Source organism: Macaca fascicularis, chromosome 18 (genome assembly GCF_037993035.2).
Source record: "Macaca fascicularis isolate 582-1 chromosome 18, T2T-MFA8v1.1".
NCBI classification, from domain to species: Eukaryota; Metazoa; Chordata; class Mammalia; order Primates; family Cercopithecidae; genus Macaca; species Macaca fascicularis.
The window spans coordinates 65,795,707-65,821,606 of record NC_088392.1 but is presented as its reverse complement, the minus strand read 5'-3'; the positions used below and the strand labels follow the sequence as shown (position 1 = coordinate 65,821,606).

The window sequence follows — 25,900 nt, the reverse complement described above, 5'->3', positions numbered from 1 at the left end:
TAAAACCATGTCTCTAAGAAAAATAAAATAAAATGTAAATAAATCAAATTTAAAAAATAAATCAGTTGGATGGATAAATTGTGGTATATTCAAAATGGAATGCTATATAGCAATGAGAAAGAAGGATCTAGAACTGTATATAATGACATGAATGACCCTCACAAACATAATGTGGAAAACATTGAGTCACCCGTAAAAGTTCATCTCATATAATTTCCTTTGTATAAAGTTCAAAAACAGGCAAGAACTAATCCATTCCATCAGAATTCAGGATAGAGGGAGGGAGGCTACAGAGTTAAAGGGAATGCACAACAGGGTTCCTGGGGTGCTACTCTGTTTTGTTTCTTTATCGGGTGCTGGTAATGTTGGTGTATTTCTGTTGCAAAAATTCGTTGAGCTGAACACATATAGTCTGCGCACTTTCTGTACATGAGGCTCTCATACCACGGTCTTTCAAAATGTCATCTTTGGCAAGATACACCCATTTTAATAAAAATGTTATGTGCAAAATACATGCAAAAAATTGTAATGCTCTTAATAAAGTCTAGTTTCGCTAGTTATTTTAGATAACAAATATTGAGTCTGAGTCATAGACAGTGAGTTGGCCACATGGCAAGGGCCCTTTTATCCAGCAGTTCTCACCCTTGATTTGCTTTTCTTCCCTTTTAGACTACGGCTTCTCATCGATGACCAGCCTCTGAGAAATAACCAAAGGCTAAATCGCATTTCAAGTTCCCAGCAGTCTCTGCGTCTGGGCGGGAGCAATTTTGAGGGTTGTATCAGCAATGTTTTTGTCCAGAGGTAGGTGATCCTGTCTTTGTGGGTAACTGATGAGAATGGCCTGCCCATGGGAAGGGTATCTCTTTGGTCCAGTTAACAAAGTCAGCTTTGTCAACGTGTGCTGCATGAGGCCCACATGCCACAGTCTTTCAAAATGCCATCTTTGGCCAGATACATCCATTAAAAAACAAATCCACAAAAAACCCCTGGGCCCGGCCTCCCTTTGGAGGAGCAGCTTTGGCATGTAACCTTGGGAAAGGCCTCATTAAAATTAACTTCAGATTATGGCCCTGAAAAGTATTCACTGAAATTTTATTGCATTATAATCAAGATTGTGCAATTAGATTTAATCAGCTCTCCATGGTTTTCAGGGCCAAGGAATTGCATGGACCAGTGCTGTGCTAGGAAGCCAAATCACCACAATGTTGAACGTGATATTGAATAGAGAGAGAGTAGCGCTTGGGGCTTGCATGCATGTGTTTACATATTTTCTTTTGATGCAAAATGATTGTTTTTAGATAAGAGGCAAAATCTTCTCCAGGGTAAGGAGAGGGCCTGGTTCTGGCTATGAACCTCAGGCTGGAATTCTCAGGCTACCATGACAGGGAGCCTCCCACCCATCAGGGCTCCATCCTCCTTGGCCAGGGTGAGGCTTAGAGTTCTCATTCTCCTCCTGGTTGATGAAACATCTTCCTTGAACATCTAATTCAGGGACTGGAGCAGGAAATGGGAGGGATGGGGAAGGCACAGGGGTTGTCAGCAACAGCTTACTGCCATGATAAGGCTTGGACAAGAATTGTGAGATAAAGCACATTTGTCCAAGACTTTCCTCCTCATAGTCGGACAAATCCTTCCATAAACTCACCTCTGAAGTTTCCTTATATTTACCATCATTCAGTATCATCCAGAGCCCATCTTCCCCCTCTGTGCATATTTTACTTTTGTATTTCCATGTGACACCCATTTCAAAGAAAGAACTATAGTATCTCAGCCCTCCCACAATCCTGCCACAATCCCGAGTCAATAAAAGTTTCTTGGGCTCCTCGCTGGCTTCTGGAGGTGATATTAAAGTAGGAGAGGAAAGTTTCCCTAGGAACCATGACCATAAGAATGTGTAATTTAAAAAAAAGTATTGCTACATAACCGTTGTATTAATACATATTTGTGGGATACATGTGATATTTTGATACAGGCCTACAATGTGTAATGATCAAATCTGGGTAACTGGAATGTGCTTCATTTCAAGCATTCGTCATGCTCTTTGTGTTGGGAACATTCCAAATCTTCTCCTCTAGCTATTTTAAATTAGACAATAAATCATCGTTAACTTGAGTCACCCTATTGTGCTACCAAACACTAGATCATATTCCTTCTATCTAACTGCATTTTTGTACCCATTAACCAACCCCTCTTCATGCCCAAAACATGTAGTTTTTGAAATGAGCTCTCTCGACCAGCGGGTCTTCCTCGACATGTCCAAGTTTGGCAGCATCTTTCATTTCTGCCCTTTTTCCAGGTTATCACTGAGTCCCGAAGTCCTAGATTTGGCCAGTAACTCCCTCAAGAGAGATGTGTCCCTGGGAGGCTGCAGTTTAAACAAACCACCTTTTCTAATGTTGCTTCAGGGTTCTACCAGGTTTAACAAGGCCAAGACTTTCCGTATCAATCAGGTAAGTGTCCAAACCTAACCCTGGGTTTCCCTCCTCCCTGGAGGATTCCCCTGAGCCTGCCCTGTGGGAGAGACTGGGGAAGGGGGTGATAGATCACCAATCCATGAAGTGGGATTGATGGGTTATCAACAGTTGAATCACACCAAAATGTCAAAGTGGTTTTCTTTTTAGCTTTTATTTTGCATCTTGATGAGAAGTTGGCAAGTTTTGCACTCACCGAACAAAGCCATGACTTAGGTTTCTTAATTTCTATAGCTGATGTCTTGCTGTTTTAACATGTCTGCTGTGTCCCCAGCAGGTCCTGTGTTTTTCTATAGAATATAAGGGCCGTGCTCCTCTTCCTGCCCACAGACTTCCCCTCTACTCTGATGCAACTCCTATGACAAGATACACCCATACATCTGGGCCTTGTCAAAACCAATGTGGCATACCCTTGACTGCAGACTAGAAACACCTGGGGAGCTTTAACTCCCAATGCTTAGGCTGCATCCGACCCAATTAAGTCAGATGCTCGTGGAGTGGGCGTATTGGTAGTTTGTGAAGCTCCCCAGGTGATTCTGAAGTACAGCACTGAGAGGGATTGAGAGGAAATGAAACTCCTTATTTGGAGGAGCAGAACACTGTGATGAATTGAACACAGGATCAGGGCTTAAGGAGCACCTTGCTCTGCTGAAGGTCAACAATGTAACTTTCCCAGGCTTGAGGTTACAATTAATATGGTTAATGGATAACAGTGGGCACCTTGGATCTGCCAGGCACTGCACTATGCACTCGAAGGGGATTTTCTTACCAAATCCTTCATTAACCTTATGCTGCAGTATAGAAAGGTAAGCAATTCTGCCCAAGCTCCCGCAGGTGGAAGGTGGAATTGGCGTTCCAACCCAGGAGCCCGTGGCCTCTTGAGAGCTATGTGCTCCTGTTCAACACACTTTCCACTTAATGTCAACCACATGCTGCTTCTCTACCAATATTTCCCCACTGCACAATGATTTGGGAGGGCATGAACAGATAATACCTAATAAAATACATGTTTTATGCTATTAAGAAGAAATATACTTCATAAATCCAGAAGGGCTGTCATTTTCCCATTATGGGAATATCTTTAGCATTGCCCCATCAGAAATGAAGTCATATATTCATTTTTTCATTGTAAGGCTGAAAGTTATTGAGAGACTAAATTAGCCCAGTGATGGTGAACTGGAGAGAGCAAATGGATTCAAATCTATTTACAAGATAGAATACACATGACTCAGACAATAATCGAATTGGGAAGACAAGGGAGAGGCAGGAGTTAAAATAATTCTGAGGCACCCGGTCTGGGTTATTGGATGGATGGAGATGTCCTCTCCATGGAGACGGAGAAGGACAGATATTTGGAGGAAAAGAGAATGAATGGAGTTTGTGGTGTATTGAGTGACAAGAACCTGCAGGACACCCAGGTGCAGAAATCTGGTGGGAGACTGTCAGGAGTCTCTGCATGGGCTTCAGCAGATGGGGTGGGACTGGGGCTATTGATGTGGAAAACATTGGCGAATACACTATTTCATTTCCGCCTGTTTTGTGTAAGCCCCCGGTTTAGATGAAATAGGACATTAGTCTCTGCCCAGTAGCAGAGAGAATACAGCACAGCTTAGTGGTTAAGTACTGGACTCTGGGGCCAGACTTCCTGGGTTTGCATCCGGCTTTACCATTTATCAGGTATGTGATCTTGCACAATTATTTATTTATCTATTTATTTATTTTTGTTTGTTTGTTTGTTTGTTTGAGGCGGAGTCTCGCTCTGTAGCCCGGGCTGGAGTGCAGTGGCCAGATCTCAGCTCACTGCAAGCTCCGCCTCCCAGGTTTACGCCATTCTCCTGCCTCAGCCTCCCGAGTAGCTGGGACTACAGGCGCCCGCCACCTCGCCCGGCTAGTTTTTTTGTATTTTTTTAGTAGAGACGGGGTTTCACGGTGTTCGCCAGGATGGTCTCGATCTCCTGACCTCGTGATCCACCCGTCTCGGCCTCCCAAAGTGCTGGGATTACAGGCTTGAGCCACCGCGCCCGGCCTCTTGCACAATTATTAAACCTCTCTCTGGGTCTATTTGCTCCAATGTAAATGAAGATACATAATGGTAATACCTCATGATGTTGATGTGAGGATTAAATGAAGTAATAAACACAAAACACTTAGAAAAGTGCCTGGCACATAGTAAGTATGCATTAAATGCTAATTATTACTATGCACACTAATGAAAACCTACATGAAAGGATACGATGCTGCAGGAGTGGTGCGGCAGGAATTTTCCTGCCATGGGAATCAGGAGGCTTCTTCTGGAGGAGGTGACCCAGGAGCTGGGGCTGGAGTGTGGGTTGAATTTAGCTGAGTGAATATTGTTGCCGCCCGAGCAGAAGCCCAAAGCCGGAGGCAGGATGTGGCTGGGACTCACGGGTGCAAGACGTGCTGCATGCATCCTCACCAGACTGACTTCACACTCTCTTTCTCCCTTCTCAACACACTCCTCTGAGAGCAGAATAAAATACCAACCTTACAGGCCAGGAAATGGAGTGTTTAAGAGGTTAAAAAAAAAAAAAGTTGCCAAAAAGCACCCTGTCAGTACATGGTAGAGTCAGAATTCAAACTTAAGACTCTTAAGCACAAAGAACGTGCTCTTCTCCCAGGCGCTCAGAGCTCCGTGGGGATCTCCATCAGTCAAAGCGAAGGGGGGGGATTCACCTTCCTAGGGGCTGGCTCAGAAATGGACATGTGGCCCCTCCCTCCTGGACAATGAGCCCTGAGAGGAAGTTGAGGGTGGGGCTTCTGATAAAGAATTCCATATTAGCACAAAGAGAAACCTGGGTAGAATCCATGCTTTTTGTGCTGGACAGTGTAGTGAGGATGTAATTCCCAGAAGCACAAGAAGAGCACAAGATTCAAACTTAAGCACAAAGAATGTGCTCTTCAGACCACATCATGTGGCCTCTACAGGCCCAGAGAGCCTGGTGAACAGTGGGAAATTGGATGGAGAAAGGAGACTAGAGAGAGGTAAACTGGAATCACACCCTGGAGCCAGATCAGGCAAGCATCATATGACCTACATCAGTTGGGCATTTTGCTATAGTCAGTGTAACATTATTGAAAGGAGTCCTGTAAGCAGTTGAAAAGATTAAAGATTACTAAGCTGGCTGCAGCCGGTGGGATGGTTTGGTGTAGGAAAGTTCTAGAGCCATGGAGTCAGATTGGCAAGCTACTGCAATCGTCCAGGCATGAGTCAGGGCTGGCTGGGCACAGTGGGTCACACCTGTAATCCCGGCACTTTGGGAGGCCGAGGCAGGCAGATCACCTGAGGTCAGGAGTTCAAGACCAGCCTGGCCAACATGGTGAAACCCCATCTCTACTTAAAATACAAAAATTAGCCAGGCTTGGTGGCAGGCATCTGTAATCCCAGCCAATGGGGAGGCTGAGGCAGGAGAATCACTTGAACCCGGGAGGTGGAGGTTGCAGTGAGCTGAGATCACACCACTACACTCCAGCCTGGGCAACAGAGTGAGACTCCATCTCAAAAGCAAAAAAAAAAAAAAGAGAAAGTCAGGGCTGACTTTCAGGGCATAGGCACTAGAAATGAAAAGGAAGGAGTGGAAACAAAATACGTCACACAGAAGAAGAGTAGGACATGAGAAAATGCATGAAAGAGGCCAGGGAGGTGGGTGTCCATGAGGACCAAGATTTTGAGCCTGGATGCCTTAAAGTATGATGATGCCATTAAGAGAATTAAGGGACACTTGGTGACAAAGGCTATCTCTCAAAACTGTTCATCTTGATGCTCATGCCGCTGACACACAGAGAAGACTCCCAGAGAGGGAGCAAGGCCCACTGGTGTGAGTCCCAGGCAGAAGCCCAGGCTGGGTTTTAATCTCAGTAGGATCAAGGTTTGGCTGATATAAATAACTCACTTAAGTTTCTGTTGGGTACGGTAGAACATCTCCATTCAGCAATGTGCAAGCATCATTTTAAATAACTGATTTCAAGTTTGCATTCTGAGCACTGTATCCAGGAAATGGGTCAGGGAAGAAAACCCGCCCCTGAAGGAATGTGAATCTTTTGGGAAGCCTTTAGCTGCTGATTCAGAAAACTCACTGCAAAGTTAATGACTTAAACAATAAGAATAATCTCACACAGTTAGCCAGGCAGGGGTAGGTGAGGCTTGAGGCCTGGCCCATCAGGAGCTGGCTCTGCTTCCTCTTGGTTCTCTTGGCTTCACCCTGCATGCTTCTGGGAATCGCATCCACACCACACTGTCCAGCACAAGAAGCACCAAGTCTGCCTGGGCTTCTCTTTGTGCTAATATGGAATTCTTTATCAGAAGCCCCTCCTTCAACTTCCTCTCAGGGCTCATTGGCCAGGAGGGAGGGGTCACATGTTCATTTCTGAACCAATCCCTAGTACGGTGAATCCCCACCCTTTGCTTTGAGTGATGGAGATCCCCACTGAGCTCTGAATGCTTGTGAAAAGCACATGGGCGGTTCAGAACCTGAGCTCTGCGGTGGAGAAAAGAGGGGCAGGGCTGGGGAATCTCAGTTACTTCCAACAATTTTCCTAGTCACATTTAACATTTATTATGGTTGTTTTCCTGCAGTAAAACTCAGTCCCATTCAAAAGTTCAGACTTCTCTGCATGAGTCACTCTGATGGAAGTGGGGACAGGATGTGGTCTCCTCCCTTCTCTCTCTCTCCTGCTATCTTGGTCCTTTCACCTGCCCTGCTGCCCAAGTGAATGGTTGTTAGGGGAGATGGCCGCAGGTTTGCAGCTCCATGTTTCGCTGGCGGGCTGTGGGTGTCTCAGTGCTGGTGGCCAAATGCTGGGTCCCTCAAGCAGCACTGCGGTTCTTCCGATGCCCAGTGGTGGAAAGGGGCACCAGGCAGCCACTGGTCCCAGGTGCAGCAGCTGTCAGAGAAGAACCCAGACTTGTGTAAGATGAGAATAACATGCATGCTCCCCAAAGAAGGAGGGAGAGAAAAGGGGGGTATTTAGACTCTCCTAAACTTTGTTTACCCCAAAAGAATGAGCCCGCTGCCTCCTAGCCCTGTCTTACACCTTCCTGGTGGCAAAATGCTCTCAAATCAAAGCCACACTAGGGCACTGATGGGGATTGCGAGGATCTGGCTTCAGGAAAGTTAAAGAGCTAAATAAAGAAGGAGATCTCCGTTCTGCCCACTCCATGCCAGTCAGTGACCCACAGGAAGGGCTCTCAGTGGACACTTCCCATCCCCATGGTACCATTTCCCAGGCCTTCTATTGCCCTACTGAATTCCTCGCTTAGGATCAAGGGTGAAAATTAAGCAATGTACTTAGCAAGATAAGCAGTCTTCACTCTTTCCCCTGATCATTGTGTTGCTCTTTTCCCATGCAGCTGTTGCAGGACACACCAGTGGCCTCCCCAAGGAGCATGAAGGTGTGGCAAGATGCCTGTTCACCACTTCCCAGGACCCAGGCCAATCATGGAGCCCTCCAGTTTGGGGACATTCCCACCAGCCACTTGCTATTCAAGCTTCCTCAGGAGCTGCTGAAACCCAGGTATTATTTAGCTTTCCTGCCCCAGCACCAACTCAGAACCTGACTCTGCGATTCCACTGCAGGGAAGTCTGACTGCCATGACACCATGCAGCTGTCTCTAATGAAGGTGGCACTACCGTTTTTGTGCAAAGAGGTGCTGGCCTGCACAGGACAGGGGGCATGAGTGCCTGCCATGTGCTTTCCCAACAGCTGGAGGCAAACGTGACGACAGCATACTGCTCAGAGGCTGAAGCAGTCAGCTCAGCTCTGGTTTAGAATTGATGGTGTTCTAAAAATAAGAATGACACTTTCTTTTTCTAAAGCTGCTGTTTATTTCCATGATAAATCACCTTTCTTTTCTTGTATTCTGTAGTGAAAGTAAAATTCTTTTTAGGTAGATGCAGTGCCAGATAGATCATTTTTAGAGAATACATTTGGCCTTTTTGTGCTAACAAGTTGCATCTCTTCTGGGGAGGAGGGAATGAGCAGAAATATTAATTATGTCAGAAAAAATTAGAAAAACAAGGTTTGTCATTTTCAGGTGATTTGAAGGAGACATAGATGGAAAGGTACTGACCTGTTCTTCATGGCTTTCCCAGAGACAGAATTGCCCGGGGATTAAAAGGACCTGGCTCTAGCATCTGGCTTTCAGTCCTGCTTCACACTTACTGGCTGTGTGACTCCAGGCCACGTGCCAGGGCAGCTCCTCTGAGACGCAGACACTAAGATGGGATTAGATGGGCAAGAGGTTCATTGTGGGGAAGCCTGTGAAAGATGACCAGAAGGGCACAGGGACGGGGGCAGGCAGAGCCCGCAGATGGCTGTGGGCCTGCAGACACTGTGAAGGGAGGGCACAGGGAGGACAGAGCCAGGTAGGAAGGGCCTCAGGCCGCAGTCCAGCTGTAACAGTCTCAGCCAGGTGCCTGCAGTCCCCCAAGCAGAGATTATCTCTGAGAAGAGCTCATTGTTGACCATAAATGGCCTGGCTCTAATACCCCCGAGTGTCACTGAAGACCTAGGGCATGGCAGCCCCGCTGTGCTCCCTGCAGCAGCTTCTCTTGGAGCACGACTTCATGGCTGCCACAGGCTGTTTAACTTCTCTAAGCCTAAGCTGTCCGTCTATGCCTGTCTTGCATGTTAGCAAATTGCTACCTCTCTCTGGACCTCAATTTTCCTGTTAGTTAAATGAGCTCGAGGATGCTTTTCTTGCAGGGAGGAGAGGTCATAGCTTATAAGGAGGCTGGCCCTTGAAGCCCACTCAGTAAACTGTGAGCTTGCGTCACAGGCAGAGAGCGGCTAAGGCCGAGAGAGACTGAATGCCGAGCTCTGAAGGAGAAAGCCTGTGTGGACAGCTCCACGTCTCCAGCTGCCCCATGGAAAGTCTTGGTTGGGGTCCCTCATTTTCCAAAACTGTGCTAGTAGAAGCTAAGGCAGAAGGAGAGGAGATTGTCCCTCCAGTTGTCCCCTCCCCTAGCTGTTTCTTGGTGGGGAGGCCCCACTTCCCATCCCCGCTTTCTTGGTCAAGTTGACCTTAATGACAATGACCTCCCTCTTTCAAGAAACTGCCTGGACTCCCGTTTCCCCAGCCTCCTGCCTCTGGCCTCCCCCTTGTGGCCTCCCCATCAGCTTGGCCCTCCCCTCCCTGGCAGCTTCTCTCTCAACACATTCGGTGCAGTGAGTTACCAACTTCTGATGATTCAACCCCTGTGCCTTCCCGTCCAACATTAAACCGTACATCATTAATGAAAAAGTAACATTTTAAAAGGTAAAAATTTTTTAGAGTCAATCAGTAAATATAATTTTCAACCTATATTTTAGCCCCAAATGTTGTAGCAATCAGTTATTTTCAGAAAGTTGAAAGAGTCGGAGGATTCTGTTGTTCTCATTCTGATTTACATTCTGGCAGTGTTCTGACAGTCCTTTAGAACTGGTGCCATTGCTTTACCCCTTTGGTGAATGTATAACAATGCTCTTTAGCTCTCTGCCCTACCCTCCCATCCTCCAGCAATGAAGAGTCATAGCTACAGTGTCATGTACTGGGATCTAAATCCACTGCTGCCTTTTTTTGGGTGTTAGTCAGTTAGTCTTTTATGAAAGAAAGTTGCTTTAGGAAACAGTTCTGGAAAGCAAATGTCAAGTCTGATCACCAGGCCCACATATGGAAAGTACATTCTATTCTGCAGCACGTTCTAATATCCTCCTTAACTTGGCTACCCCTCGTTCTCTAAACCTCCGCACTAACACACAGACACACCAGGAGAAATATTGAGCAGTGTTACCATCTGGTTGGCTTAATTTAACAAATATAGATTTCTCTTTCATTTTGAAGAACATTGCCCTCAAGGAAACTTGCTAATCTGAAGAATAAATGTGTATCTTAGCCTCACCGAATTAAAAAGCAAAGAGAATTAACAGTATAATTTGTTTCTTCCACTTCTGCTTTCTGCCTCCAAATTTTCCATTTACCATTTAATTCAATTCAGTAACTATTTATTGAGTGCCTACTGCATCATAGGCACTGGGGATGCCACTGTGAGTGGGATGAATGCAGTTCCTGCCTCCTGTCTGGTGTCTGCTTAGACATTAGCCACAGGAATGGCTGAAGACAGCCTATTGACATCTGCATCTCCCACGACCCTTTCACGCACACCTTTATGCATCCCTCTCAGGGCACCCCTGCACCATAAACCACTCAAGGAATGAAATGTCCATCGTTGCATTCCTACTGCCCAGCACTGCACCTTATGCATCCCCCACACTCATTAAGTACTTGTTTGATGAGTGGGTGGATGGATGAGTGTGAGTTTTCATAAAAAGTAAAGCTCGCTTAGCTGGATGTGCATAGAACATGTAACCATCATGTAAATGAATACTAACAACTTGCACTCTGCTTTTTTTTTTTTTTTTTTTTTTTGAGACAGAGTCGCTGTGTCACCCAGGCTGGAATGCAGTGGCATGATCTCGATTCACTACAACCTCTACCTCCTGGGTTCAAGCGATTCTCCTGCCTCAGCGTCCCAAGTAGCTGGGATTACAGGTGCCCACCACCACGCCTGGCTAATTTTTGTATTTTTAGTAGAGTCAGGGTTTCCCCATGTTGGCCAGGCTGGTCTTGAATCCCTGACCTCAGGTGATCCGCCCACCTTGGCCTCCCAAAGTGCTGAGATTTTCCCAAAGTGCTGAGATTACAGGCGTGAGCCACTGTGCCTGGCACACTCTACTTTTACCGCATGATATTTGCCTCATTCTTCTTCCTTCATAGGGAGGGTATTTGGGTCTGAGAAATGTAGAGGTGGGTGGGAGAAGGTGGGTCTGTGTTTCTTCATCTTTGTGTTAAATCTGTCTAACAGAAAGGAAATGCTTTTTTGATGCTTAAATCACATCTTTGTTATTCAAGTTGTCTCCTACTTCTCCACAACTTCCCTCTCCATGAATACACACAAAACAGAATGCATATTCATTGGGTTTGAAAAGTACAGGCTTCCCAGTGGAATAAGCCAGTCACAAAAGGACAAGTCCCGTACAATTCTACTTACATGAGGTATCTCGAGTAGTCGAATTCATTGAGAGAGAAAGTAGAGTGGTGGTTGGTTGTCGGGGCTGTGGGGAAGCGAGACTAGGGACCTCTTGTTTCATGGGTACAAGTTTCAGTTTTGCAAGATGAAAAGTTTTCCAGATTGATTGTACAACAATCTGAATGTACTTAACAGTACTGAACTGTACACTTAAAAATGGTTAAGATGGCACATTGTAGGTTAGTGTATTTTACCATAACTTTTAGAAATGTAGACTTTAATAAAAGATTCAGATATGTTTCTTCTTGCCACGTGCTGGGACTTACACCACTAGCTAAGTTTGCCACAAAAGTTCCATGTTATTCCCCAACGTCGTAAGGAAGTTATACAACAAAACCGTTAGCAGCTGGAATAGAATAGCTTTTTAAAGTTCCGAGAGAAACAGGTCATTTAATCAGTACCTACCTTAGCTTATCTATTTGAAAAATGGAGGTTGGGTGTTTGCTCCCCACCCTTTGTCTCAGCTCTGAGATTCGAAGGAACACTGAACACCTCTATTTCCCTTCATTGCCGGTGTTCCCCACAGGTCACAGTTTGCTGTGGACGTGCAGACAACATCCTCCAGAGGACTGGTGTTTCACACGGGCACTAAGAACTCCTTTATGGCTCTTTATCTTTCAAAAGGACGTCTGGTCTTTGCACTGGGGACAGATGGGAAAAAATTGAGGATCAAAAGCAAGGAGAAATGCAATGATGGGAAGTGGCACACGGTAAGAGCTGGGGCTGCGTCAGTACCTCCAGTTGGTGTAGAATGCATTGTTGGAGTTGCTGAAAATAGGAGTCCCAGCATCTTTCCCAGACATGAAGGCATGGAGTGGCAGAGCTTGTGTGCTTGCAGGTGCTGCGTGCCCAGCATCTCAGTACTGGAGGCCGCGGCACACATGTTGCATGGCTGTCATCCTAGACAGTAAAGTCAAGATGGACTTTACTGATGCTTCTTCCACTCCCTCCAGCCCTCCTCAGTCTGCCTCATGCCCCTTGCCTACTCTCACTCCTGCCTCCTGGACCATTTCTCCCCCTTATGACCAATTTCCAGGCCTCCAGGCCTCCAGGCCCCTCTCTGGACCTAGAATGATGCTAGCATCTTAGCTCTTGCTTAAAACCATTCCAGATTTAAAGAAATACCATTTAAGGCAAGAAGGGACCTATTTCTTTCTCTAATGAGGCCACTGGACTTCAGCAAATGTACGTGACTTGACAAGTTGTATTCCCTTAGCCATTCACCTGCCTTCCTGGAACACAGAAGCAAACACTCCTCAGTGTAATATCAGAGATTGGCAAGTGCTTTGAGAAAACACTAGCGCGAAGTAAGAAAATGACAGAGCACGGAGACTATTTTAGATAAGGCAGTAGAGAGAGCCCTGGTACAGCAGGTGGTAGTCACATGAAGTTATGGGGAGGGGCTTCCAGGCAGAGGGAAGAGCAAATAACAAGGACCTGGAGGTGGGAATTAGCTGAATGAACAAAACACAAAGTGATAAGAAATGGAATTAGAGAGGAAGACAGAGCCCAGATCATTTAAGCTTTGAAGGCCAAGCTCCGGCTTTGGACTTTATTTGAAAGTGTCTGTAAAGCTTTTAAAGAGTCTTAAAACTCTTGGCCAGGAGTGGTGGCTTATGCCTGTAATCACAGCACTTTGGGAGGCCGAGGCGGGCTGATCACAAGGTCAGGAGTTCGAGACCAGCCTGACCAACATGGTGAAACCCCATCTCTACTAAAAATACAAACATTAGCTGGGCATGGTGGCACGTGCCTGTAATCCCAGCTACTCAGGAGGCTGAGGCAGGATAATCACTTGAATCCGGGAGGTGGAGGTTGCAGTGAGCCGAGATCACACCACTGCACTCCAGCCTGGGTGACAGAGCGAGACTCTCAAAAAACAAAACAAAACAAAACAAAAAACAAACAACTCTTACATGTACAGATTCATATATTGTTTAATTCTTTAGCTGAAGAGACTGCCAGGGGTGGAGAGTAGCAGCAGGGAGCCCACATGGCTGTCATTGCCTTTGCTTGCAGAGGCTGTGGGGCAGTGGGGACAAGTGACTGCCGGGACGCAGGCTGAAGGTAGAATCATGCGGCCTTGCTGATAGATCACATGTAGAGGGTAAGAGGAAGAGAGGGTCCAGCATCCTGTGATTTGGGGCCAGCAATTGAGTCATTAGTGGGCCTTTACTGAGATGAAGATGGAGAAGAGGCAGATGTGGCCAGGAGGAGAGCAGTTCAGAGCTGGGGGAGAATGAGGATTTCTGTCGTGAACATCTCAGGGTTGAGAGGCATGTCAGACCTTCAAGCCCAGGTGTCAGCAGGCAGTAGAGGCCAAAGGTCACAGTTTGGCATAGAAATGGAAGTGTCACTTTGGGAGGCCGAGGCAGGCAGATCACGAGGTCAGGTGATCAAGACCATCCTAGCTAACACAGTGAAACCCCGTCTCTACTAAAAATACAAAAAATTAGCCGAGCGTGGTGGCAGGCGCCTGTAGTCTCAGCTACTCGGGAGGCTGAGGCAGGAAAATGGTGTGAACCCGGGAGGCGGAGGTTGCAGTGAGCTGAGATCGTGCCACTGCACTCCAGCCTGGGCAGCAGAGCAAGACTCTGTCTCAAAAAAAAAAAAAAAAAGAAATGGAAGTGTCCTCAGTGAATAGTCTCACCACACCCTGTGAGATGGCAGAATCCACACCAGACCCCAGGGATCAGAAATTTTATAAAAGAGTTTAAACCCTCCTCTTGTTCGAAGAGAAGTGCCCTCGTTCCACCTGCTCCAAGAGGCCTGCCCAGGGTGCCACAACTCCAGCACACCCCCGTCCCCAGCACTGTATAAACTGTCCCTGCCCCTTTGTTACATGGAGGGGGTTGCCTGTGGCTGTGCCTTTAACTGTTTCTATTTTGTGTAAGTTTCCAGATCAATTCTATAATATCTTTTGATTAGTTCACTTCTGAACAACCTTTTTTTAGTTCCGCTTTTTAGCTCAGTTTGTTCAGTATTTCACAGAATCTTACAAAATGATGGTGATGGTGATAATCGGAGAAAAAAAATCTCACATCTTTTGAAGCTATTTTTTTTTAATTTGGCCACTAATATTTAATAACATACAACACCAATTGTCAAAGGTAAAAATACAACTCATGTATCTTCCTTACTCTGAAGGTGGTGTTTGGCCATGATGGAGAAAAGGGGCGCTTGGTTGTGGATGGACTGAGGGCCCGGGAGGGAAGTTTGCCTGGAAACTCCACCGTCAGCCTCAGAGGACCAGTTTACCTGGGATCACCTCCATCAGGGAAACCAAAGGTAAATAGTTACGTTCAGAGCCATGGACGAAAACAATTCACCTTATAGGCATGATTGTATGAGATATTCAAAATACTCAACATATGAGAATCTCAAAATACTTTAAATGATTTTTAAGGTTCTAATTAATGTTCACAACCACATGGAGTAGGTGCCCATTTCTTAACCCCAAGCCTTCATTTTTAAGATGGAGGTTGAGACGCAGAGCCTGAAGGGGTAAAGATAGAGCTTCTCTACCTCTTCCTAAACCTGAATCTATTGGCTTCTGCTCCAGGGAATGCAAAAATGTAGATTTTAGGTTATAGACAGAGATTTTTTGATTAACATAATGTGTTTCAAATTACAGTAATTTGTGCCACTTTCACCATCTTTGCCATAAGGTAAAAGATTGGCTTAAGGGTTTCCTCTCCATCAAACTATTTATTTTAAATATGCTTCTATGGGATCTTTTTATCTCACTCATAAATGGAAACCCAATATTCTTTACCATAAATAATAGGTAACCATGAGGAACAAACATTTGAAAACCAAACAATGTTATTAATGTCAAACTAGGTAGTATGACCTATGTGCTCTTCGCTTGGGAAAAAAAAGTGCTTGACACATAATCAAGAGGGTATTTAAGACATACTAGCACAAAGCCAAAAGCTGTTCCTTGTCCTTGTCCAAATGCTAGAAAGAGAATTGAAAAAGGAATAACTTAATAACAGAATATGTGTTTTAATGTTATTTGAAGTCTGAAATAACAAAATTATCTCAAAAACCCAACTCTGGAATGCTGGATGAAGGGAAAGTTGGGACTCCCTCTGTCCCCAGAGAGGACGGGTGCTTTTCTAGGTTTGTCAAGTTCAAGGCTCTGATGGGGCACTCTGATGGGGTCACAGCCCCTGGGCTGAGCTCTGTGAGTGCTCTCTCCCTTTCTCTCTCCTACCCCCTGCCACAGTGTTAATTGCACCGGGGTTACTTGAGGCAGCCTTGGGCACCTGTCTTCCTTGTCCCGGATTTGCCTTTTTTTTTTTCCTCCCCACAAAGTTAAGTAAGATGAGCCTATCAACAGCTCAGGTCCTAGGGACTGTCCCCCACCTTAATGCAATTTTTGCTCCTTTCCTCCAGACCTGGTAGCACATTCTGGTGTGATGTTTCCTTGCAGTGGGGTGGGGAGCGGGGGAAGAGCCCCAGGCTCAAATTTGGGCCTAGAAATGGGCATAACAAAAGCAGATCTTTTCCACCAGCTTGGATGCTAGCTGCTTAGGTTGACCTAGCCTCAACCAGGGCTCAGCCTGGCCCACTTGGGTTTTGCACTGGGGTTTGGGCCAGAGCTCCAGTGTTACACAATAAAGTATATGTACTGTACCCCAGCAGGCAATAGAGTATTACTTCGCTTTGTTATATACAGTAACATATATATATCATAAAATACATTGCGTATTATCCATTATTTTTAATACACATTATATATATATATAAAAAATATACACCACATATTAATTGCTAAGGAGGATTCTCATTGTTCATGTTTGCTTTTCTCAACCTCTGTTCCTATTTTCAACTCAGAGAAATCACAGGACGGGGCAGGATTTGCGTATTCTTTGGCCTTGGATAAATTCTCTTCAAACCACCCTAATCACACCCAGCATGTAATATCTGGGGCAATTAGTAGCATCCCATTTACAATATTCTTTACAAACCAAGTTTCTTTTTGCAGCCTTCTTTCAACCTAAGGGTATAAACCTTCTCATGGGCCCTCCCACATATCCTTTTCAGGAGCAGGCCACATCCGATCAGTGTCTGCCTCTGAACACCAGCACTGCAGTCAGCCTTTAGGGATCAATGCTGGGTTCTGGCCCATCCTGGGGAGTCCTAGCTTTTGGACACAGCTTTTTCATTGTGTAGCATGACAAATCTTAAGAAACTAAAAGTTTCATAGGGAGCCCAATCAGTAGTTTACTGTTGATGCTGACACCGTGTACATCTATCACATCACTATTTTCTCTCTTTTTTTTTTTTTTTTTTTTTTTTTTTTGAGACATAGTCTCGCTCTGTCACCCAGGCTGGAGTGCAGTAGCACAATCTCTGCTCACTGCAACCTCCACCTCCTGGGTTCAAGCAATTCTTCTGCCTTAGCCTCCTTAATAGCTGGGACTGCAGGAACCTGCCACCATGCCTGGCTAATTTTTGTATTTTTAGTAGAGACAGGGTTTCAACATGTTGGCCAGGCTGGCCTCAAACTCCTAACCTCAGGTGATCTCCTAGCCTCAGCCTCCCAAAGTGCTGGGATGACAGGTGTGAGCCACTGCGCCCGGCCACCATTTTCTCTTAAAGTTACCATATCTTTGTTACCACATCTGTCTTGTAGGATTCCAGAGTCCAAAAGGCACTCATTCTAGAAGGGAGTCCAGGAGTTTTATTCAGTGAATCTTAAACTTTCTTGAGAATTTTATGAAATGTACAGTCCTTCTCCCCAGGAATGTGCACACGCAGAACATATCTGGTGTATAGTATAGGAGTGCACAAAACCCCTCCAGCCTGTTCCTGGGCCCCAGGAGACAAGTCCCCTGTTCCAGCCAGCTCTAGGCAGGCATGGGGCTCCACGCAAGCCCACTGACGATGCACGCTGTGTCTTATTTTAACTCTGCAGCATTCGTGACTTGGTGGTGGTGCACTGAGACCAACAATGTAGGAAGATTTTTTTGCATTTTATTATTTTGGGAACATTGTGGCCTCTTTATTTTTGTCAGCTGCCCTGCATTAAGCTATCATACTGCCTCATGGAACTCTAAGAAGGGGTTTGTATCTGCAAAGAGACGGTGAAATCTGTGAACTGTAAGGAGGAAATTTCCCTTGTTGCTGCTCCGACTGTGAGGACCAGGGTCGGGTCAACTTTCCCTGTTCTTATTCTAGCACAAGCTGGCAACCTGCACTCCCCCACCCTCCTGCACACACACCACTTGGTCTGGTGGCACCTGCAATCTTCGACCACCCACCCAACATCTGGTATACAGGGTTTTTTTGGTACTGTGGGCAGAGAGCCAAATAGAACAGCCATTAGAACCAGAGCTTGAAGAACCTGACTTGGAAGCAGGAAGAATGAATCCCTACCTACCTTCCGCCTTTTGCGTACAAGCTGCAGTGCCCTTTGCCTTGGCTACCCATGCCTTTCTTGGAGGTGTAGGTAATGAGCCTTTTCTTTTCTGCTTGGTTGCAGAGCCTCCCCACAAACAGCTTTGTGGGATGCCTGAAGAACTTTCAGCTGGATTCAAAACCCTTGGATACCCCTTCTTCAAGCTTCGGGGTGTCTTCTTGCTTGGGTGGTCCTTTGGAGAAAGGCATTTATTTCTCCGAAGAAGGAGGTCATGTCATCTTGGGTAAGGAGCAGTTCTATAGGGTTTATGTCTTTGCATCTTAAGAACTGTATCCTGTTTTCTTTCATGGTGATGCTTTAACTTCTGCTTTTTTTTCTCTTCTGAAAGCTCACTCTGTGTTGCTGGGGCCAGAATTTAAGCTTGTTTTCAGCATCCGCCCAAGAAGTCTCACAGGGATCCTAATACACATCGGAAGTCAGCCCGGGAAGCACTTAGGTGTTTACCTGGAGGCCGGAAAGGTGCGTAGCAGTCTGATGCCATGGGGAGGGTCTGTGGCAACCAGCTTCAATGTCTGGAGGCCACAGTGGGTCAGGTTTGTAGTAGAAAATGAGATCCAATCTTGTATTTAAGAGCCTTGCCTTCAGGGCTAACTTACCATTTCCCTTTAGCAAGTAATTTTATCGTCATGTTTTCTGTTCTTAATTTTTAAAACTGGGAAAACTCAAACAAGTCAGGCTGAATTGCAACTCTAGCACTTGGTTATATGGCCCCAAGGAAGCTGCTTAAGCTCTTTCAGACTTATCTGTAAAATATAGATAATAACTCTTATATCTTATGGCTTTTGTCAAGATTATAGAAATTGTCATATACTCAATTCTTATGGATTTCTTCCTCATCTCTGCGACCTCATCTGTCCCATCACTCACAGGCCTGAGTGAATATCTTACTTTCCACCACTCTCAGTTATATCTCTTTCCTTCTCAAAGACGTCTCTTTAAAAGCAAATTCTTCTAGGAAGACCTTTAGTTGAGGCCTCAAGTGAAAGATTGATATAATATGCCATTTTCTTTCATCTCAGTCCCTCCACAGTTTACTGAATGTGAGGGGAAAAGAATCCCAGAAGAAAATAAAATGCCCCAAACTCCTAGAACACTTTCTATTGTAGCCTTTAATTCAGTCTGAGTAGGTCTCTGGTAGCCCAGAGAAGCAAGTAACTATCCACTTGTAAGGTGGTTGAGACAATTCTGGCTTTTCAGAGGAGGGGCTGGAGAGAGTCTCTACTGAGAGTCTCTGGGAGGGAATTATTCTCAGGAGAACAGATCAAGACCTGATGATCTTCATAATAGTAGTGACATTGTTTAGCTCAAAAATTGCCTGTGAATAGGCTGTCCCATCTAGCTACATGCAAATTAAATGTAAATTATTTATAAATACACTTATTTTAGTCCTCTCATTTCATTCCCCTTGATCCAACCCTTGGAAAATCCTGGAGGAGACCTTGATCTAGAAAGCAGGACTGTGGGGTTCTGCACAAAACAGACCGCCTGCCTGGCTCGCGACGCATGCTCAGTGCAAACTCAGTCATTTTGCTTGTTTAAAGTCTTGGACGAGAACCCCTCTATAATCCATGCATGGAACTATTACAGTGGGCTGGCCCTTGCGGCAGGCTGTAGACCTCCCCCAGTAGCTTTGCCTTCCACATCTCACATATCCTGCACAGAGCCACCGTCACGCATTAATTGCTAAGGAGGATTCCAATCAGTAACCTTTGAGTTGAGCTGATGGGGGCGGGGTTTGGATTAGAATTAGAATTAGAATTTGAATCATTGCCATTGGTGATGACTTCAGGCCAGGGTCCACCCTGGTTTACAGTTTGCCTGCCTGGAAGGGATGCAGCAGAGAGATCTCCGGAAGCCTTGGACCCCCATGGGGTCACATGCTTCAAAAGTAGAGGAGGGTCAATATCTAACGTGCACTTAAGCTGTCAGTTGGCCAGGTTTGGGGAGGGAAGATGGCAGGGGAAGGTCAGCTCCAGCTGCCTTTCTGAAGGAAACAGGAAAATGCGTGTGTGTTCCAGGTCACGGCCTCTATGGACAGTGGGGCAGGCGGGACCTCAACCTCAGTCACACCAAAACAGTCTCTGTGTGATGGACAGTGGCACTCGGTGGCAGGTATGTTGTCCAGTAGCTGATTGTTCCTGCACTAAAACAGGCCTCCTTTCCATCTGACTTGAACTTCCCAAAGGCAGCCTCAGCCCTCCATCCACGGTGCCTGATCAGGACTAGCCTACGAGTAATGTGTCCATTCTCAAACCCAGCCATGCTTCTGTCACTCATGGTTGCCACCTCCAATTCTCCAGAACTTATCGGATGTTTTATTGTTGTTGTTGTTGTTTGTTTGTTTGTTTTTGGAGCCCAACACACTAATAAGCTAGGCTAGTTTTCAAGATAGTATAATATTGTGATTTAGATTTTGGCTCTGAAGTTAGAACAGAGGTAAAGTCTTACTTCCGTCCCTTTCCTTGTGTGACCTTGGGCAAGTTGCTTAATTGTTCTTTATCTACGGTTTCCTCTTCTGTAAAATGGAAATAAAAATAGGGTATGCCTCTTAAGGTTGTGGAAATTAAATGGGATAATGTGTGAAAAGTTCTTAGCCTAGTATCTGATATGCAGTCAGTGTTCAGTAAGTATCTGGTTTTTGCTAAGGCTCATTGTTGGGTTATTTTTTTCAACAACCACTGAATATTAATACAAACTATTTAGACAAACCAATGAGTGGAGAGCAAGCATTTCCTCTCAGAAAGAGTCTTATTTTATTCATTACTTGTGGATATTAGAGATCTATGAACCCATTTTGGCTAAAATACCTTTTGTAAAAAAAAAAAATTGGTCTTTTCTTGGCTAATGTAAAAGATAGCTACATTGCAATTAGCTGAGATCGTTAACACGAGAGGAATTTTGTATCGAGAGTCAAAAGCACTGTCTTTGGCATCAGGTTTCAGAAGTCAGTGTCTTCATAGAAAGTAGCTGAGATCACATGAAATCAGCATGGCCTCTGGACACAGGAGACCAGAGCTTAGTCCCAACTCTTGGTAACCAAGCCATCTTGTCAGACTCCTCAGTGAGACACATTCTCTTATCTGGGAAATGGGCAATGATCATTTCTTCTTCACAGATTCATTTTAAGGGTAAAATTCATTCATGTACATGAAAGCACTACCTGCTGTTTAGAGGAAGTTAATTGAATTTATATCTAAACTGACCAAATCCCTGCAAACGGCGTTCCCACAGGTCCGGTATGAAGGAATTAAAACAAAGTCAGTAGTGTAGACATTAAGCAGGGCTCACCTCCGATGACAGACTAACCAACCTCTTTTCCCCAGTCACCATAAAACAACATATCCTGCACCTGGAACTGGACACAGACAGTAGCTACACAGCTGGACAGATCCCCTTCCCACCTGCCAGCACTCAAGAGCCACTGCACCTTGGAGGTGCTCCAGGTAACTCTTGTCCTGACTTCTATAACATGTTGCCCTGTGTCAGCTCTGAACATTCGCTTCTTAATGAGTTAGTGGCAGGGCAGCTCTTGGCTGGACAGTGGAGATGGTGAGGCCCTCTGCACTGGCACATGGGGAAAGGCAGTTGCTGGAAAGGAGCACTTGTCAGGTCAGCCCAGGCCCCATTACTGCTGTTTCCCCTTGTCCCAAGCCTGTTTTTTTTGTTTTGTTGTTTGTATGTTTTTTTTTTTTTTTTTTGAGATAGAGTCTCACTCTGTCGCCCAGGCTGAAGTGCAGTGGCACAGTCTCGGCTCACCACAACCTCTGCCTCCCGAGTTCAAGCAATTCTCCTGCCTCAGCCTCCCGAGTAGCTGGTACTACAGGCACGTGCCACCATGCCTGGCTGATTTTTGTATTTTTAGTAGAGATGGAAATCTTGTTGGCCAGGCTGGTCTCAAACTCCTGACCTCAGGTGATCCACTGGCCTTGGCCTCCCAAAGTGCTGGGATTACAGGTGTGAGCCCCAAGCCTGTAATTTATAAGCCTCTCTTAAGAGGTTGCATTAACCCAGAAGCCTGACACCAGCAAAGAGTCAGGAAAGGGTCTGAAAAACTGATCTCTGTCCTCTTCAGGTATTTAGTTTTACTGGTGAGTTATTAAGCTTTTGGGGACCAGACTGGGAGAATCAGGCTGAAATGGAGTCAAGTTCAAGACTGGAATGTTGCCTGGGAAGAGCCTTTTCATTCTTCATTGTTTTCTGTCCCTCCAAATATGCTATAATCTGGTTGTTAATTGTGTAGGTCTTTCATTACCCATAAAAAGCACCAGTTTAGAGCTATTGATTTGGGCTGTGGGTTCTCCTCTGAAGAACTTGAAGAGTAGCCTTGTTGCTGATTTATCACAGCAGGTGGAGTGTCAGATGCCTGCCTGAAGTGGAGAGGCTGAGTGGGCTGAGATGTGAGGTCACTTTAGCTTTCTCCACTAACACTATCTTTTGCCTGGCATGGTGGCTCACGCCTGTAATCCCAGAGCTTTGGGAGGCTGAGTCGAGAGGATCACTTAAGGCCAGGAGTTCAAGACCAGCCTGGGCAACATAGTGAGACCCCCATCTCTACAAAAACATTAAAAATTAGCCCAGGGTGATGGCCCACACCTCTAGTCCCAGCTGCTTGGCAGACTGAGGTGGGAGGATTGTGTGAGCCCAGGAATCCCAGGTTTACAGTGAGCTGTGATCACACGACTGTACTCCAGCCCGGGTAACAGAGCAAGACCCTGTCTAGAAAACAAAACAAAACAAAACAAAAAAACTGTCTTTTAAAATCCAGGGAACAGTCCCTGGACAGTATGAATTATTTGCTAAACGCCTCTACACTTTCTCTTTCAGCCAATTTGACGACACTGAGGATCCCTGTGTGGAAATCATTCTTTGGCTGTCTGAGGAATATTTTTGTCAACCACATCCCTGTCCCTGTCACTGAAGCCTTGGAAGTCCAGGGGCCTGTCAGTCTGAATGGCTGTCCTGACCACTAACCCATGCCTGTTTCACAGCAAGGAAATTCACCTTCAAAAGCACTGATTACCCAATGCACCTCCCACCCCAGCTCGAGATCATTCTTCACTCAGGACACCAACCAGACAGGTTTAACAGCAAACCTAATTTTGAATTCTGACCATGGATACCCATCACTTTGGCATTCAGTGCTCCACGTGTATTTTATATACAAATCCCATTTCTTGAAGATAAAAACATTGTTATTCAAACATGCACAGAATGTTTTTGGTAATATTAATTTCCACTAAAAAATTAAATGTCTTTTAAGGAACATTCTTTTCCACTTGTTAAAAAAATTAAATATATTTTAAAGCACTTTAAGAATATGAAACTTTCATATATGTTAAAGGGTTATAATTTATGGAATTAAAAAATGCAGTGTAGTCCTTAAATTATGATGTTTTATTAGCATAACACAAGTGGCTTAATGGTCATTGTTAATTGAATTAATTCTTCAGCACCAGGTCAATGTGTTACCTACAACATAGTCTTCTACAGATAATCACGGAGCATATACTGATGAAGGTTTTGTGTGTGCTCAGTATTGCAACCACAGCGAGGGATAAGAAATAATTCCTGCCCGTAAGGAATATGCAATCCAATTGCAGAGACATATAATATTCATAAAATAGTAACTTACAAACAAACTGAACTCATGAACCCATTAATTAATGAAGCCCATTGGCTTCCCAACCCTAGCCTTCCCCAGCCTGCTACCAACCAAGTCTAGATTATGATGATCAATTCCTTGAGGGCACAAACTACCTAGTAGGGAAGCTGAAATGGATGTAACGCACCATCACTGAAGCTTCGTGTGGCAAGCTAACCAAAGTCAATGGGATGGAGGACTCGCTTCTAGTTTTATCTACAAAATAGTGAACGATATACTGAACCAATAGCATTACCCAGCACCACTTTCCCTAACAGAGAAAACTATGCAAGCATTTCCATATCCTCTACATAGTGTTTGTTCATCAGAAGAAAAATAACAAGTAATTCTAAAAAATTGGATATAGTAGTCCTATGTGGTATCCTTATAGCTACACACTCTCCACCTTTGAAACTGAGTCACATCCCCTTCAACCCAATGTTCTCTTCTGACCTCCACACTGCAGTCTTGTGGACATGCTTTCTAACCACATCTATACAGAAATTGAATGTTCTCCTGGAGAGGTAGTGAGGTCCCCATCACAGGAGTATTCAACAGAGGCTGGGTGGTGGTCCTTAGGGATGCCATGTTGGGTTGGAGGTTAAATTACATGACTCTAAGTATGTGCTTTCTTGAAAGATTGACTTTAAAATGAAAAATTCGCCAGGTGATGACCAGCCAGGAACCAAGTCTGCAAGAGGACCATCCATTTTAACACCTGCCTTTGGCAGGTCTACACTAAGCCAATGGTTCTCTCTTCTGGGTCCCCGGTGTTAACCTGACTGAATCTAAGGAGCTATTCACTGGTGCTGATTATTTGTTAGCACTTCCTAGATTCATTAGAAAGGGGTAATGATTGGGGTCGGTGGCTCATAACTATAATCCTAGCACTTTAGGAGGCCAAGGCAGGAGGATTGCTTGAGACCAGGAGTTCGAGACCAGCCTGGGCAACATAGCATGACCCTGTCTCTACAAAACAATAAAAAAAGTTAGCTGGGCATGGTGGCATGTGCCTGTAGTCCCAGATACTCTGGAGGTTGAGATGGGAGGATCACTTGAGCCCAGGAGGTTGAGGCTGCAGTGAACTAGTATCACACCACTGTATTCCAGCCTGTCTCTAAAACAGAAAAATAAAAACAGAAAGAGCTAGTTTATTCCTCACTGACTAATACCAGTGGTTTTACCTCCATTTTGTAAAAGCTTGAAAAACAGCCACCTATCTGTCCTTGCTGAATACAGTTCCAGCCACCAGAAAGCAGCAGAGAGAGTCACAGGTGAAATTACAGCTGAGGAAAAAGAACACCCTCAGTGTGGCTATTCTCAGGTGGTAAACATGTGTTTCCTGAAAAGAATGTCTAGAGCTCCTCAACTGAATTTAATGGGAATTATTTGTAAACTATCAAATGCCATATAAATATTGTCACTGGTATCCTCTTCCTGGCTCATAGGCACACAGATTGGGCCGACCTTGTGAGGAGAGGCTTGGTAGGGACAGCAGGATCACTGGTAGACGACGCTGACCAGTCCATGACGGGTCCACCATTGTTCCAGCTTCATTCAGTGGACTGGGGACTGGAAACAGTGCATCTCCCTGGGCAGCAGGCACTTTAGGGACACCAAGTAACTGTAAAGCAGTCATGGGTGTGTATGGGCCTGCCTTCTTCAGCATCCCTGCAGGTGCTGGCTGCCCTCACTCCTCAGTACATACGGTTATTGAGTTTTTGCCATGCTCATAATATCCCTGTGCCCGAGGACAGCTGCCCTGGACAGAACTCGCTGACCTTCCCTTCTCCAAGGTGGGATGTGGCCCCACTTCCCCAGAGAACCTGAACTCAGCTCCTTTCTCTACTCTCCCCAACCCCCAAAGCTGCTGCAATGAAAACACGTCACACCTCGGCCTCTGTCGGCCGCTCTAACTCCTCCCTTCCGGTTCCCCACTGTCAGCCGCTCTAACTCCTCCCTTCCGGCTCCCCACTGTCAGCCGCTCTAACTCCTCCCTTCCGGCTCCCCACTGTCAGCCGCTCTAACTCCTCCCTTCCGGCTCCCCACTGTCAGCCGCTCTAACTCCTCCCTTCCGGCTCCCCACTGTCAGCCGCTCTAACTCCTCCCTTCCGGCTCCCCACTGTCAGCCGCTCTAACTCCTCCCTTCCGGTTCCCCACTGTCAGCCGCTCTAACTCCTCCCTTCCGGTTCCCCACTGTCAGCCGCTCTAACTCCTCCCTTCCGGTTCCCCAGTTCTCTTTGTACTAATTCCAACTTGGGCAGGTCAGTGG

At 45.5% G+C, this 25,900-nt stretch overlaps 1 protein-coding gene and 1 long non-coding RNA gene across 9 annotated transcripts in view; one reads left to right on the top strand and one right to left on the bottom strand.

The window, feature by feature from the left end:
- Positions 1-23,294, top strand: part of LAMA3 (laminin subunit alpha 3) — a 274,694-nt gene extending 251,400 nt beyond the window's left edge. For all 8 annotated transcript variants that reach the window (XM_074022716.1, XM_074022718.1, XM_015440095.3 and 5 more), the window contains 10 exons: positions 670-801; positions 2,297-2,450; positions 7,840-8,003; positions 12,084-12,267; positions 14,705-14,845; positions 18,051-18,210; positions 18,316-18,446; positions 20,006-20,099; positions 21,311-21,430; positions 22,812-23,294. In XM_074022716.1, coding sequence (XP_073878817.1) covers positions 670-801; positions 2,297-2,450; positions 7,840-8,003; positions 12,084-12,267; positions 14,705-14,845; positions 18,051-18,210; positions 18,316-18,446; positions 20,006-20,099; positions 21,311-21,430; positions 22,812-22,957 — 1,426 coding nt within the window. In that variant the 3' untranslated portion in view covers positions 22,958-23,294. The remainder of the gene's footprint in view (positions 1-669; positions 802-2,296; positions 2,451-7,839; positions 8,004-12,083; positions 12,268-14,704; positions 14,846-18,050; positions 18,211-18,315; positions 18,447-20,005; positions 20,100-21,310; positions 21,431-22,811) is intronic.
- Positions 7,021-8,704, bottom strand: LOC141409049 (uncharacterized). Its single transcript, XR_012427243.1, has 2 exons — positions 8,560-8,704; positions 7,021-7,373 (listed from the first exon to the last, which is right to left on the bottom strand). It is a non-coding gene; the product is annotated as an uncharacterized lncRNA (long non-coding RNA).
- Positions 23,295-25,900: the final 2,606 nt, after the last annotated feature.